The 15,517-nt window shown below is 37.3% G+C and overlaps 1 protein-coding gene across 1 annotated transcript in view; it reads left to right on the top strand.

Moving 5' to 3' along the window:
• Positions 1-15,517, top strand: part of PRKD1 (protein kinase D1) — a 353,210-nt gene that overhangs the window by 285,117 nt on the left and 52,576 nt on the right. The window contains exons 5-10 of the mRNA XM_030803432.1: positions 7,219-7,429; positions 7,557-7,634; positions 9,644-9,848; positions 11,601-11,724; positions 13,211-13,288; positions 15,143-15,422. Coding sequence (XP_030659292.1) covers positions 7,219-7,429; positions 7,557-7,634; positions 9,644-9,848; positions 11,601-11,724; positions 13,211-13,288; positions 15,143-15,422 — 976 coding nt within the window. The remainder of the gene's footprint in view (positions 1-7,218; positions 7,430-7,556; positions 7,635-9,643; positions 9,849-11,600; positions 11,725-13,210; positions 13,289-15,142; positions 15,423-15,517) is intronic.

Genomic DNA, 15,517 nt, shown 5'->3' on the forward strand with positions numbered 1-15,517 from the left:
AACAAAAAACAATTAGCCGTGTATTTAAGGTAATAACCAGAGTCAAAAAACAGTCAAGACATTCAAACCAAATTTTCTTATATTAACTCATAGCTAAATACAGCCCTGTTTAACAGCTTCTTACAAAACTCTTGCAGCTCGAGCCAAAAAAAAATCAACTACACTAGCAACTACAAACACAAAGTAAAAACTTCACCAGTAAACACAAAATTTAAAAAAAAAAATCACAAAAACTTGTAACACAAACCAAACCACAAATAAAACCTTCACCAGCAAGCACAGAGGCAAAAGGAAAGCCACAGGAAAAACCGGTTTTGCAAGAACCACTGGAGGGAATAAAGACCCCTCCATACAATCCAATTTACCCCCCTTTACCAAGGATAACTGCCTCTAGAAAGTAAAGCTCAAATAAATACATGCCCCCAGTATCACCTGTGAAAAAACAATCAAAACTGCAAGAAATTAAAATAAATGGCTCAAAAAATCAGGCAGGCCATCTCAAGTCTGGCCATATCAGAGTCATACAAATAACTCTCAAGGAACAAAAGGACCCCCACTAGGACCCAAATAAGGCAGCCCAACTACAGCAGCTGCAGAGATACCAAAAGATACTCCTGCAAAGTTTAAGAAATGGCAAACAAAAAAGCAATCAATATAAAAAAAATCTCAAAGGTGCTTCAGGGTGCAGATAAAAGCCCCAGCCAGGCTGGGCGTGGTGTCTCACACCTGTAATCCCAGCACTTTGGTAGGTGGAGGTGGGTGGATCATGAGGTCAGGAGACAGAGACCATCCTGGCTAACACAGTGAAACCCCATCTCTACTAAAAATACAAAAAATTAGCTGGGCGTGGTGGCGGGCACCTGTAGGCCCAGCTACTCGGGAAGCTGAGGCAGGAGAATGGCATGAACCCGGGAGGCAGAGCTGGCAGTGAGCCGAGATCATGCCACTGCACTCTAGCCTGGGTGACAGAGCGAGACTCTGTCTCAAAAAAAAAGAAAGCCCCAGCTTGTTTTTATAAAAGACTTTGTGAGGCCAGCGCATGGTAAACACAGCATTTATAAGGCAGGCCCAGGGAAAATGGTTAAACTTGCTCATGTCCCAGTTCAAACCTGGAAAAAATAGCCTCCAGATTCACTTTTTAGTGAGTGGTTCTCATCTTTCAATAATTTCAAGACTCTAATAAAAAGCTTTATAGTTATAGTTAAAAGATGTCTAATTCTCCCTTGCCTCCTGCCTCTATTAATCAAAAGTATCCAGTCAACTGTAGAGGCAATGGTAACAAAGCATACTACTACTCAAATCATGGCCTTAACCAAGTACCAGGCCTTGCCTCAAAAAAATATGTACCTACTCAAAAAAAAAAAAATCAACAACAAAAAATTGTGGTGCTCTTTATTAAACATCATTTATACAGAGCACCAAAGGGGGGATTGAAGTAGAAAAGTTAAAGAATTGATTGTCCTTTGAAACAGAAAAAATAATAAAAGTTTAGCTGTAAGGCATTGGTGAACCCCCTTGAAGTAAAAGTTAAAAAAGAATGTTAACTGCCTTTCTGTAGAAAGTGTAAGACATTAATTAACCTTATCTCTTTCCCACGTATTTTGTAAGGTCTGTAAGTTTCTGTTTTTCTTCTTGCAGTGCAGCTGCAAGATCACAAAATAGATGAGCATAAGTTATAGGATATGTTTTTCCCGAGATGTAAGCTGAATCTCAAGAATGTTACCTAATGATTAACTGCTTTTGTTCTCACTTCTGTAAGCCTGATTCCTGCAACAAGTAGCTCCCACCATAAACTGCTTAAAAGGCATCTGCTTTCTTTGTCTTGTGCGTAGTCTTTCAGGACACATGTCCGCTAAGCCAGTGTACACCTCAAATAAACTCTCCTGCACCCCTATTTGGTCTCTCCAGCCCCTTATTTCCTGCGACACTATAAAGTTATCCTTATGGGCCATTTTTGAAGGGAGAGGCTCTCACCTTTGTGGCCCAGGACTGTGTTTATGGCATACTTCCCAGCTGCTTGGTGTCTCCAAGGCAGTAGTAATCAATGCCACAGTCTTTTTTCAGACTATTTCATTCAGCTTTCCAGTGAGACCGTAAACCCAGGCCAGGTCCCTGTCTATTCAGGCAAGGTCAAATACTATGGGAATATTTACCTCTAAAATTACTGTCCTTGGTTTTCCCATGTAATCTGTTACCCTCCATTTCACTTTCTGACACTTTAAGCCCCAAAGTAGAAGTTGTTGACATGCAGTTATTTTCTTCCTCAGTGGAAACGTACATGTAATTTGCAACAATTTTTGAACCATTCTGGTGCTTTCCCTGCAATGGGTTGATCACTTAAGAAAATATCAAGGTTCCTTTACCCTTCATTTTGGTTTATTTGAAAAAAGTGAGGCAATATAAAAGTTAATGTAACTTCCACAATTACTTTAGCACTCAGCAAATCTAGATCACCTTGTATTTTAATAAGAGATTATATATGTTATTACTTTGAAAGCTTTCACAAATTGCTGTAAACATTAAGAAATGGATTCTCCACAGTATAACACAGTATCTGTCACCACTAAGCAGTGGGCACATATTTTTTTTGCTTGCCCTGTAGCCACCCTTTCACTGTTATGAAAAGGTGTTGATTAGCTTTTATTTATGCTATATATTTAGGATATTTGACAGGTAGCTCAAGGGATAGAGAATCTGAATACCACCAAACAACCTGAAACTCAGCAAACACCCTACTCTCTACTGCCTGAATTATAGAGCCTGGAAACATGTGCGTTCCTATATGAACTCCATTTCTTAAGGGTTTTCATATTTTTCTGTTGTCAAAGAGCTCTGTGCTGGAAAATCCCCACTCCTGTGTGAGAGGTCATATATTGATGTAGGTGTTGTTGCAGATGACTGTGTGGGTTTTTTTTTTCTGTTTTTTGTTTTTTTGTTTGTTTTTTTGCTTCAGAAAGTAGCCTCGGACTAAGCATTCACCATGATGTTTTCCTAACAGCAGGTTAGGTCATCATCTCTAAGTGAGACAGATGGTTTTGAAGTATAAAAAAGAAATCTCTGGACAGTCTGCAGATGGATAGGACTGAATTGTCCTGAAAAAAATTTATCTATCTATCTATCTATCTATCTATCTATCTATCTATCTATCTATCTATCTAATTTTTGTGGGTACATAGTAGGTATATATATTTTTGGGTTACATGAGATATTTTCATATAGGCATGCAGTGTTTAATAATCACATCAGGGTAAATGGGGTATCCATTCACTTCAAGGATTTATCCTTTGTGTTACAGACAATCCAATTATACTCTTCTAGTTATTTAAAAATACACAGTTAAATTATTTTTAACTGTAGTCACCCTGTTGTGATGGCAAATACTTGGTCTTATTCACTGTACTATTTTTTTTTGCACCTATTAACCATCCTTCCTTCCTCCCCACCCCACACCCAAACAAAATTTTAATTACTAATAATACTGAACATAGCCATGGTATGGCAAGACTCACCTTGGGGTCCATGCAAATGTCTTTTCTTCAGGAAACCCCCTTTCTGAATGACCCCTCGCCCCCACCATGAATATGGTTTATCTTACCTTTGAACTTTCATATGTATATATTAGCACTTATTCTCTGTGACACAGTATTCCAGAAATTGGTGATACAATGATGAACAAAATAATAAAGATGCTGCCCTCCTGGAACCTATATTCTGTTGAAAGGAGACAATAAAATTCCAGTAAACAAATAGGTAAATAATATAGTTGCATGCTGCATTAATGACTTTGGAGGAGACAGGATGATATGAGAGTGTAATAGAGTATGGAGTGGGGGTAAGCAATAAATTAGGTGGTGTGGAGGCCTCTCAGAGAAGGGGGCATGGGAATGGAAATCTGAAGAATAAGGAGGAAACCATCTATGAAGAAAGGGAAAGAGTAAATATAAAGGTCAACAATAATAACAGTTATGCTGTGTCTAGGACTCTACTGACTAGTAAACTAATTGGGCACAGAGAATGTTATTTCCTCATATTTATATGTCCTGAAGCATCTGAATTGAGCTTTCAGGTAAAATTTGCCCCGGGAAACACTTGCTAAATTAGATAGATGCATCTCGATGGCAGTAGGAGAGAACTGTCTTGAGCTGTTACTCTGCACTGTTCTTTGAATGATAGTCCAAAATGCTAGATCTTGAAACTTCTGAAATAAAAGATTAACGTTTTCTTGCATCTGTTTTTGCATAGTTATGCTAGTATCTTTTAAGCATAGTAACACCTGAATAGGAAAGTAGCAGCCAACTGAGTGATGTTTATGCAATAGCAGCTGTTTATTCCACTAGTTATTGTGTTCTGGAAAACATGCATGACTCAGGTCCTATCATCTAAGCACAGACAAGCTGGTTAGAAATCTCTTCTGTAGGTCAAGGTTAAGGGGTTCATGATATCCTGCATATCATTTTTGGCACATAAAACTCACTACTATTTGATTATTCTTGTTGTCTTATTGCCTCTTATGTCATCCTTATTGACTAACTGAGAGGAGTAAAATACTTGCTGTTTTCTATATTAGCATAAAATCAAGGAATGTGAGAGCTGGGGAGGATCTAAGGAGAAAGGAATCATTGTTATCTGGAGCAAAACTACCTGAATTCATAGTTCTGCTACTTACAAGTTGTGTGATCTTGGGAAAATGATTTAATCTCTCAGTAACTCAGTTTCTTTAGGTGTAACATGGAGGTATAAGTAAATGAAATCCACATAAAGTGCTATGAAAATAGTCGTATAAAATGTATAAATAGTTGTACAAAATGTATAGTTTATTTATACCTGAGGTATAAATAAATGAAATCTATGTAAGGTGCTATGAAAATAGTTGTATAAAATGTATAAATAGTTGTATAAAATGTATAGTTTATTTATACATGAGGTATAAATAAATGAAATCCATGTGAAGTGCTATGAAAATAGTTTGGCATATATAAAGGTCTTCCACTGAACTAGATAATGATAGAAAACACTTTTTATAACCTCAAAGGTCTCCATTTGAACTAGATTTAGTCCCCAGATAAATTGACTCGCACAAAGTTTTTAAATTTTTTTTTCAGTTGCTGACATCTAGAACAAGTTATTTTATCACACACCTAGATTCCCTGCTTCTTTTGAAAAACTAAAAGATCCATCAACAATGGGTTTACATGTTCACATGGCAGCTGTTAGAACTAACTGTAGCCATCCCTTTTACAGTGACACTGTCCTCTCCAAATTGCTATAGTCTCAACCATTCCTCATTGCATCCTTGATGCTGAGGGCCACCCATTAATATGAACAGCCTATTAAGTGTTTGAGTTTGGTAGCAGAAGAGTTCTGCACAGATTTTCATGTTGAAGTAGGGGCAAGGAGCAGGCAGACAAGTACAGAGCATTTGCAGTGGAAAATATTCCTTAACCAGGTGTCCCCTCTTAAAACTGAAATCCTGTAAAGCAAGTATGTCAGTGTTACAGTTTATGTAACTTTAAATTGTAAAATCTTTTATTACAGTCTGTATATTAAATATTTCTATTGAAATGTCTCATCCACTAATCCTATGCATTTACTTCTTGAAAACATACACTTATCTCAGGTGAAACTGCTCACTGTTTGTCATGGACTTTGTTCTTCCATAGGAACTTATTATCAAATGATTCAGACAAATCCATAAAGAGATGTTCGCGTGTATGCTAAAGTATTCTCTTTCTATTTCTCTTTAACTTAAAGGGAGTTTGTCTTCCCAAATCCAGACACAGTGAATGGCTTTCAGTGAAATGAATTTTAGTTAACACACAGAAATATTTTAATAATGCACACATTTTCATTTGAACCATTTTTTATTGTCAAGTGACTTTTATCTCAAAGAATGTTTGATTTTTCACACAAGTGACAATAAACAAACCACAGGTAAAGGCAACTTTTCTTCTGTGTTTTCTAGCTTAACTAATGAAGAGAGTTCATTTTGAACTGCTAGGTGGAATATACCTTGTTGGGAAGTTATTTCAGTCCTGTTAAATGTTTAAAGACATTCTGGCAGTTGGAGTTTCCACAATGTAATCTAAGCAATCATTTCCTGGGAAGGTTCCAAACTTGCTGAGTCATTAGTGTAGCACACCAGGTTAAAAAACAAATTCAGTCTCTAGAAGAGCAGGATACATTGTCTCTCTGAGTAGGTGTTCAGTGCACAGAGTTCCAGCTTTGGCAGTAATTTCAAATGAAACACTTGGTATAAGAATGTTAAAGATGCTTTGTGAAACCACGAACTTAAAAAAATTGATCTCCATAATTTTTATTTTATTTAATCTGTATTCCTGGCTTTAAAATACAACTTTCATCATTATGTTCTCATATTATCTCCCATGCATGATGTGTTAACTCTTACACTTCTAACACAAAAAATACCTTTATGTTTGTCATTATATATAATTTGCCAAATCAAATCATTTATATGCATCTATTTCAATACCATATTTTACAGTGATGTCAATTCTTACAAAAGTTCCACACCTGTAAGTTGATCCAGACTCCTCCAATTCATAGAATATATGGCTAATATAAAAATATAAAAATTTTAAAAATACATTCTCTTATATGTGTTTCCCATAGTTATAAAAAACGAAATTTTAAACGTGCTCTTTAAAGTTTTGAGCCATTTTTTTCTCTGAACATATTAATGAAGCAGAATAAAACAGACTTTCCAAAGCATTTCAACTTTCCCTCCTCTTCTCATTAAAAAAAAAAAATCAGTCTGCAGATTTTTCAGGTTCACCAAATACATGGGGCCAAATTGGAGTAGAAACTAACAGTGAAAATTTAAACACCATTTAGTTAACCTAATAAACCCAGTAAAACCTTCAATAGTGTTGATAATATGTGCACTGTTTATTTGCCTCCAACTTTATATTTCTGTATTAAAACCACTTTTTTAAAAGCAAAAACATATTTGAAAGACCTAGAAATCATGTTTAAACATTCTGATCTCCAATTCTCTTTTTTTTAAGATTATACAAGCAAGGTAACTCAAATAGAAATGGGGAAAGCAAGTAAATTATATTAACAGAAATACAGTATTATTTCATATTATTAAGCATTAAAGTACTAAATACCAGAGTAAACCGATGTCTTAAAATATGTAAATATATAAATCAAATAGCCTCTTACATCTTGCTTCCTTTATTGTTTTCCAAAATGTAGCAAAAATCACCATCAGAGTCGTTTATTGGTCGAGAGAAGAGGTCAAATTCTCAATCATACATTGGACGACCAATTGAACTTGACAAGATTTTGATGTCTAAAGTTAAAGTGCCACACACATTTGTCATCCACTCCTACACCCGGCCCACAGTGTGCCAGTACTGCAAGAAGCTTCTGAAGGGGCTTTTCAGGCAGGGCTTGCAGTGCAAAGGTAAGGATGATTTTGTCACCTTTCGAACTTTGATCACCCTCATTCATCTGACGTAAGTATTTTCTGGTTACCACTTCTCTTTCTGACAAATTCTCATTTTGTTTTGTTTGAAAATCATTGGGATTAGATTGCAGATTCAACTGCCATAAACGTTGTGCACCAAAAGTACCAAACAACTGCCTTGGCGAAGTGACCATTAATGGAGGTAGGTAAAAGATCAGCTGTCATGTCTGTGCTTCTTCCCTGTTAGAGAGTGTGGTGATATGATTTTAGTCAGGGTTTTTGGTTTAGGTTTTGGTTCGGATATTTCAGACACAGTCCAGAGTAAATTATGGCCAGTGTTTGTTCTATTTTACAATAGAAAAGCATCCATGGAGTTTTGATAACAGTCAAAGACCCTTTGATGATCTTTACATGGTGAGCAGCTAGTATTGAAAACTTGGGTAGCCATAATTTATTTCCCAGTTTTATTATCTTATATTCTTATCCTAGTTTGCCCAGAAATGTGGATGTTGTTGGGCTGCCTACAAGTTATAGCTCTCAGTCTCTTTTCCTCTGTCCTTCTCATTTCAATCGTCTTTTTATAATAAAAGGAACTGTGTCAGCCAAAAAAAAATAGATAATTTTCTGTATTTGGCAATATTTCTTCAAGAAAAGTCTAACTGTATAAATTAACTTTGAAGGACTGCTAAGAAAAATGCCATATCTTAAGCAAAGAGCTTACATTTTCTTCCTGGGCAGCATTCTAATGGATCACTACCAAAATATTTGACTTAGAATACCAGGTTAACATTTTCTGCAGATAGTGGTCTTCTTTATACCTTTAGTCTGATACCAGTTTTCCAATTCCTCTGAAAAGAAAAATGGCCATAAAAGATCACAGATGCTTTCAGTTGAGTATTTTTGTTGCTAAGAAGCTGAAGAATGAATGAATATCTTTGCTCTAGAACTTTCTTCTCTAGAAGAAATATATACTGTACCTAAAAGAAGAAGAAGGAAGAGCTCTCCAGGAAAACATTGTCACACTTGTTTCTGGCTTGGAGATTCATGAATTAGCTGCCAAAATTGAAAGCTTGGCGATCGTCCCACTTTCTGTAGCATGTGGTGATGACTTTGTTCAGGCTCAGGGAATGTCAGTGTGTACTGGATAACTATAACTAAGGGGAAACAGAACAGTTTTTGATGTTGTTTATTACTTTGAAATTCTATTTTCTCATACATTCAGAAAAATCTGGTAAAATGTGAATTTTCCAAGCTTGGCAGGCTAGAGTCTCTCATTAATCTATATTTTCATTTTAAAATGAGTACTTTGCATTAGTAAGCAATTTTAATTTTTGCCATTACCATCAACTGTTTAATGACAGGTTCAATATTACTTCAAATATCAAATGTCTTATTTAAAAGCTGCAGCTATGTGACCAATTTAATATATTGGAATTCGTGATTTTCAAAGTTACTCCAATAGTAAGAATCAGTGGCTTGAATCTTTTTTCATGTGAAAGTTTCCGTCATCCTCTTACATACTTTTTTTTCCCACCAGGGCTGTGTTTCTAAAATATGAGCAGCTTCCCAGTCACTTGGGCCTGGTATCACTTTGCCTTCTAGCATTTTACTTCTATCCCAGCCTTGGCTTCCTTCCAAGGTTTTTCATGACTTTTCATGTTTTCAGGCTTAGGAAAACGGAAAACGAGCATCTACCTATAAAATTACATGTTCAACCTCTCATAAATTCAGATGCATATAAACTGAAATAAAAAAGGAAATTGAAAATCATGGAAGGATCTGGAGGCCATTATCTTTAGCAAACTAATACAGGAACAGAAAAGCAAATACCACACGTTCTCACTTATAAGTGGGAGCTAAATGATGAGAACACATGGTCACATAGTGGGGAATAACACACACGGGGGCCCTTCAAGGTTGGAGGGTGGGAGGAGGGAGGATCAGGAAAAATAACTAATGGGTACCAGGCTTAATACCTGGGTGATGAAATAATCTGTACAACAAACCCCCATGACACAAGTTTACCTATGTAATAAACCTGCACATGTACTCCTAAACTTAAAATAAAAGTTAAAAAAAAAGAAAATAAACTCTTCACAGAACTACCTTTTTGGGGCTTCCAATTGATTTGTTTTAGGATCACCTGACTGTCTCTTAAGCCCTGGGTCCAAGATTCCAGGCTTATCTTCATGAGTCAAAATAATTTTCTAGATTTGCTTAGCCCTGGGGCAGAGTCTGATGTGGTCATGGAAGAAGGGAGTGATGACAATGATAGTGAAAGGAACAGTGGGCTCATGGATGATATGGAAGAAGCAATGGTCCAAGATGCAGAGATGGCAATGGCAGAGTGCCAGAACGACAGTGGCGAGATGCAAGATCCAGACCCAGACCACGAGGACGCCAACAGAACCATCAGGTGAGAGCAGCACTCCCAGCCTCAGCAAACAGGGGAACCCCAAACAGAATTTTCTCTTTAAACCTCTTTGATATTTTAATAGATTATAGTAGAAATGTGAAGTGCACGTTTACTTTTTTATGAATGAACCGTGTGCTGTAAATGAGAGCCTTTGAAGTTAGGAGGTCTGGGTTCCCTGGGAGAAGTGTGGTTGCCATTCTTTCCTAACATCACCTCATTCATTGAACCATTTTTTTTTTTTTTGCATGTGAGAGATGCTCATGTTTGCCATCCACAAGTTTATTACTAAGTTAATATTAATTTGAAGCTCATTGTGTAGAAACCACAAAGATCAAGATCAAACTCAGCAGAAATCATCTATTTTATTAGCTGGCCCCTGCTACAAATATCATAGTCTGTGTATACTTCACTGTTCTTGATATTATTTCAGAAGTATGTGCAATTTTATATCTGTTATTTAATTAGGCTTTTGGTTACTGGATGAGCCCCACTTTTTATATCAGGAGTCAGCACAATGTGGCCACCAGGACAAATTGGACTGCCGCTCAATTTGTAGTAAAGTTTTATTGGAACATAGCATGTCCATTCATATTGTCTCTGGCTGCTTTTGCACTATATTGGTAAAGTTAGGTCCTTTGCAAAAACTAAAATATTTATTACCTGGCCCTTTACAGAAAATGTTTCCTAGTCTCTGATTTATATTATAAAGCCTATTGAAACTTTTGTGTCCATTTTACAAATGCCATGTTTATTGACAAATTGTTCATGACAGTAGAGCAATAAAATGATTGTTTTTTTCCATTTAATGGCATAATGAACATTTTTTAAATAGTGGGAAGTAACTGTCTTATGACCTGTCTTTTGAAGACATACACTTCTTTAGTACCAAAGAGTTTGCATGGGGCGAGGAGGCAGTGGTGGGAATTACATATATATTCATGTTGTGGGAAGGGGGACAAGGAGGGAGGGATGAAGAGAGGAAGAAACAAGAGACTAGTAGATTCCAATTTTTATGACATCATGCAGAGAAACTAAAAATTCATGTTGAATTATCTCTAAATGATTGATAATGTACCTGTAATAGGAAATAAATAAGCAAATAAGCTTTCATGTGTGAGTCTGAATAGTGTGGCCTCAGTAGACTAAGAAGTACTCTACCTCAGGTTTACCTGAAAACTGAACACCATACAGTTCAGCCCAAAATATGAGGTGCTTATTACCCAGGCTTGGGAATTTTTTTTTTTTTTTCAGATGGAGTCTTGCTCTGTCGCCCAGGCTGGGTGCAATCTTGGCTGTGCAGTGGTGCAATCTTGGCTCACTGCAAACTCTGCCTTCCGAGTTCAAGCAATTCTCTGCCTCAGCCTCCCGAGTAGCTGGGATTACAGGTGCCCGCCACCATGCCCAGCTGATTTTTTTGTACTTTTAGTAGAGACAGGGTTTCACCCTCTTGGCCAGGCTGGTCTTGAACTCCTGACCTCATGATCCACCTGCCTTGGCCTCCCAAAGTGCTGGGATTACAGATGTGAGCCACTGCACCCGGCCAGGATTTTTTAAGGTGTACAAATAACGTGCCTATCACTCTTCAGAGTAACCCACTTTCAGAACCATGTTGCCTGACAATACGTTTTACTAAACATGAGATGTGAATTTTGTAAAGTTTCACTTGGATTAGCTGACATAAGGTTTTATGCATGAAAATACATAAAATGTACCTGAAAACATTTTTTTCCTACAATATTTTGACTTCTCAAGTCCATCAACAAGCAACAATATCCCACTCATGAGAGTAGTGCAGTCTGTCAAACACACGAAGAGGAAAAGCAGCACAGTCATGAAAGAAGGATGGATGGTCCACTACACCAGCAAGGACACGCTGGTAAGATCCACAGGGAACAATGTTCTCTTGCCTTGCTAGCTTTAATTAGAGGAGTTGCTAATGTCCCGTGAGGACTGTGATATTCCTGCATTACTCAGAGTAAACCTCAGCACAGGCATGACACAGGATTAGGTAAGGTATATTACAGTCTCTGGGTGTCAGATATAGTTGAGCAAGCAATGGAGTTAGTAGAAAATGTGGAAAGCAATTTCAGGCAAGCAATTTCATCGACCTTGATTACCTGAGATGTCTACCTGCCATTTTATAGCACTTGTGGAAGCCACAGTATATGCTTTCAGAATGCTCCACTGCAATTTAGAATTTTATAAGAAACACTGCATTCTAGGCAGAGAATAAAACAGTGATAACTATCTTATACTTCCTAAGTCCTTAACTAAGTTTGCCCTGAAGAACTGACCCATTCAGGAACATTGGAAGCCTGTACCCTGAGTGTTCATGTCTCCAGATTTTCTTAATAGTTGATGAATGAGGTTGTGTATGTACGTAAGAGAGAACAACTTGATTCACGTTTCAAAGTTAAGTTGACAATTGGCTGATTTCTGTTACTGTATTGCTTTTCTCATCTCTTACCTATAGGATCATTACAGATAAGCAGACACCTATAACCTAATTGATCTATCTATAATTTTAACCATCTGTGTTAGAGAGAGAAGACTTACTTGATATTATAAGGCTCAATTGAATACCACCTAGTTCTTTTTTGACATGGTGTAATATATTTAATATATTTGACTGGCCTAAAATTGGTTGTGGAGGAGAAGAGCGGAATCATAGAGCCTTGGGGTCTTTTATGAGATAAAAATACACACACACCCTAAAATCCTGAAAGATATACCTGCAGTGAAGAAGGACCTGTTCATCAAATCATAGTCGTTAGTTCTGTAGTGAGCTGGAGAGAAGGTAGAGTTGGTTGTTTGATGCATTCCCCTGACTTTAAGTTGATGTCATGGAGTCAAACTTACTGTCCAACAAAATATTCTTTACTTCTACTCTAACATTCAGAATTTTCCCATTGCCAATGGAAGCGAGAATACCTGGCTCCATCAGCATGGCATTTCTTACGTCCTAAAATAATAAGCATGCATAATAAACATTGCATCTCCTAGTAAACCTTATTTTATTATAGACTATATATCCACCTTTAGCCCTTCAAGCAGTGAAATAAGCTTAAAAATGATGTTTTCTGTTTACTATGCACTTTCTAAATGCCAGACTCTTACTGGGTGCTAATACTTCATCTTCTTTATTACTCATGACCCTGTAGCATAAATGCAGATACTTATCAGACATGTGCTAAATAGTCAACCTCTAGAGCCTGAAATTGAGCATGAGTCTGCCTTTCCCAAAGCCCATGCACTTTCCACCCTCAAATCTTATGTCCCCATTGGGGAAATCTGTTTATATTATCAATTGTGGATATTTTTAAAGTTTTTTAAAAAGATCTTGGATATAACTTCTGTTTCAGCGGAAACGGCACTATTGGAGATTGGATAGCAAATGTATTACCCTCTTTCAAAATGACACAGGAAGCAGGTACTACAAGGTAAGAGGGGGCTCTTTCTTTGTAGTTTCATACCTCTTATTGCTTTTTCATGGGAATGTAGAGGATAAGAAATAGGAAATACATTCAACAAACGTGGCTATTTTTGTGCTTCCAGGAACTATTTTTTTTTTTCTCTATAGTCTACAAATTTCTTGGGATTCAGATTGGGACCTCTTGATTCTTCTGTGAATTTTAAATTTCCCTGGGGAGTGTTTCTGGTACCATGGGATGATGGGAGAGGGAGTGAGGTGAAGATTAATTGAATACGTTAGCAAAGATGTGTGATTTAACTAGAAAATTAATGGTCACAGCAGATCAGCTCAAAGTAAACTCCTGATATCCACTGCATCTAGCACACTGCTAGGAGTGAAGAAACATTGTATGATTTCTCCATGCTTGTCAATATTCACAAAGAGCACTTTCCTCTAGAGAAAAAAATGGCAGCAATTTTTACTCTGTCCCTCTACATTAAGTAATACAGATGTGGCATACTATATCATCCAGTAAAACACAACTCCAAAAAAAACTTTATAGAGAAAACAGTAGATACTTGCTCCTTCAAAATGAATGCAGACTCTGGAATAGTTGATTTGATTCTCCACAGCCATTTTACACAGCTGTCACAGAAAATGGAAACCTCACTAATTTTAAAATTAAAACTTTGTTTTAAAAGTTATTATTTTTTAGTCCCTGCATACTTCCTGGAAGACACAGTAGTGATTTTTGTTTTAATATGAATTGCCTTAAAAATGATGACTATTGGCCAGGCGCAGAGACTCATGCGTGTAATCCCAGCACTTTGGGAGGCCAAGGAAGGTGGATCACTTGAGGTCAGGAGTTCTAGACCAGCCTGGCCAACATGGTGAAACCTTGTCTTTACAAAAATACACAAATTAGCCAGGTGTGATGGGATGCACCTGTAATCTCAGCTACTCAGGAGGCTGAGGCAGGAGAATCACCTTAATCCAGGAGGTGGAGTTTGCAGTGAGCCAGGATTGCACCACTGCACTCCAGCCTGAGCAACAGAATAAGACTCCTTCTCAAAAATACATAAGAATAAATAAATAAATAAATAAATAAAAGACTGGGCGTGCTGGCTCACCCCTGTAATCCCAGGACTTTGGGAGGCTGAGGCAGGCAGCATGAGGTCAGGATTTCAAGACCAGCCTGGCCAACATGTTGAAACCCTGTCTCTACTAAAAATACAAAAATTAGCCAGGTGTAGTGGCAGGCACCTGTAATTCCAGCTACTTGGGAGGCTGAGGCAGGAGAATTGCTTGAACCCGGGAGATGGAGGTTGCAGTGAGCCAAGATCACGCCGCTGCACTCCAGCCTGGGTGACAGAGCAAGATTCTGTCTCGAAAAAAAAAAAAAAAGACCATTTTAAAACCAGTCTCTAGTTGTCCTCACTTAAACTATTCACTTGGCTATGTTATTACATTAACATGTATTGAGTGCCTTAAAGAAGAGGTTAAAATTTGAAAATAGCCATGTCTACCTAAATGCATTTCAAAAGTGTTGTGATTCTACCTCACTGTTACAAAAATTATCGTTTATTTTCTAAGTCTTGGATTCTGGTGAAGATTCGAAATCATTATTCCTAACCATACTTATTCTTGCCACATGAACATAGCATAAAAAGTCACATTTTCTAGAAAAAGGAAATAAGGTTTCCCATAGCAAACGTATTTTTTAAATTTTCTTTGCAATATTCTGTGTTTTATAGTTTAAAACTATTTTATTTAAATGGTGGTTATTTGTGATGTCATTTTTCACATGTTCTTGGTGTGAATTTTCTTTGAAAGTTTACATACTTTTGATAAACTACAGTTAGCACTTTTTTTTCTTTCACAGGAAATTCCTTTATCTGAAATTTTATCTCTGGAACCAGCAAAAACTTCAGCTTTAATTCCTAATGGGGCCAATCCTCATTGTTTTGAAATCACTACGGCAAATGTAGTGTATTATGTGGGAGAGAATGTGGTCAGTCCTTCCAGCCCACCACCAAATAACAGTGTTCTCACCAGTGGCGTTGGTGCAGATGTGGCCAGGATGTGGGAGATAGCCATCCAGCATGCCCTCATGCCCGTCATTCCCAAGGGCTCCTCCGTGGGTACAGGAACCAACCTGCACAGTGAGTCTGCCAGTTTTCTAACCAGCCCAAAGCTCATCATGTACCTACACCTTGCTTAGTAAACATGTGCCCTGCCCTTCCTAAGAACAGAATGA

Source organism: Nomascus leucogenys, chromosome 22a, assembly GCF_006542625.1.
Source record: "Nomascus leucogenys isolate Asia chromosome 22a, Asia_NLE_v1, whole genome shotgun sequence".
Lineage (NCBI taxonomy): Eukaryota > Metazoa > Chordata > Mammalia > Primates > Hylobatidae > Nomascus > Nomascus leucogenys.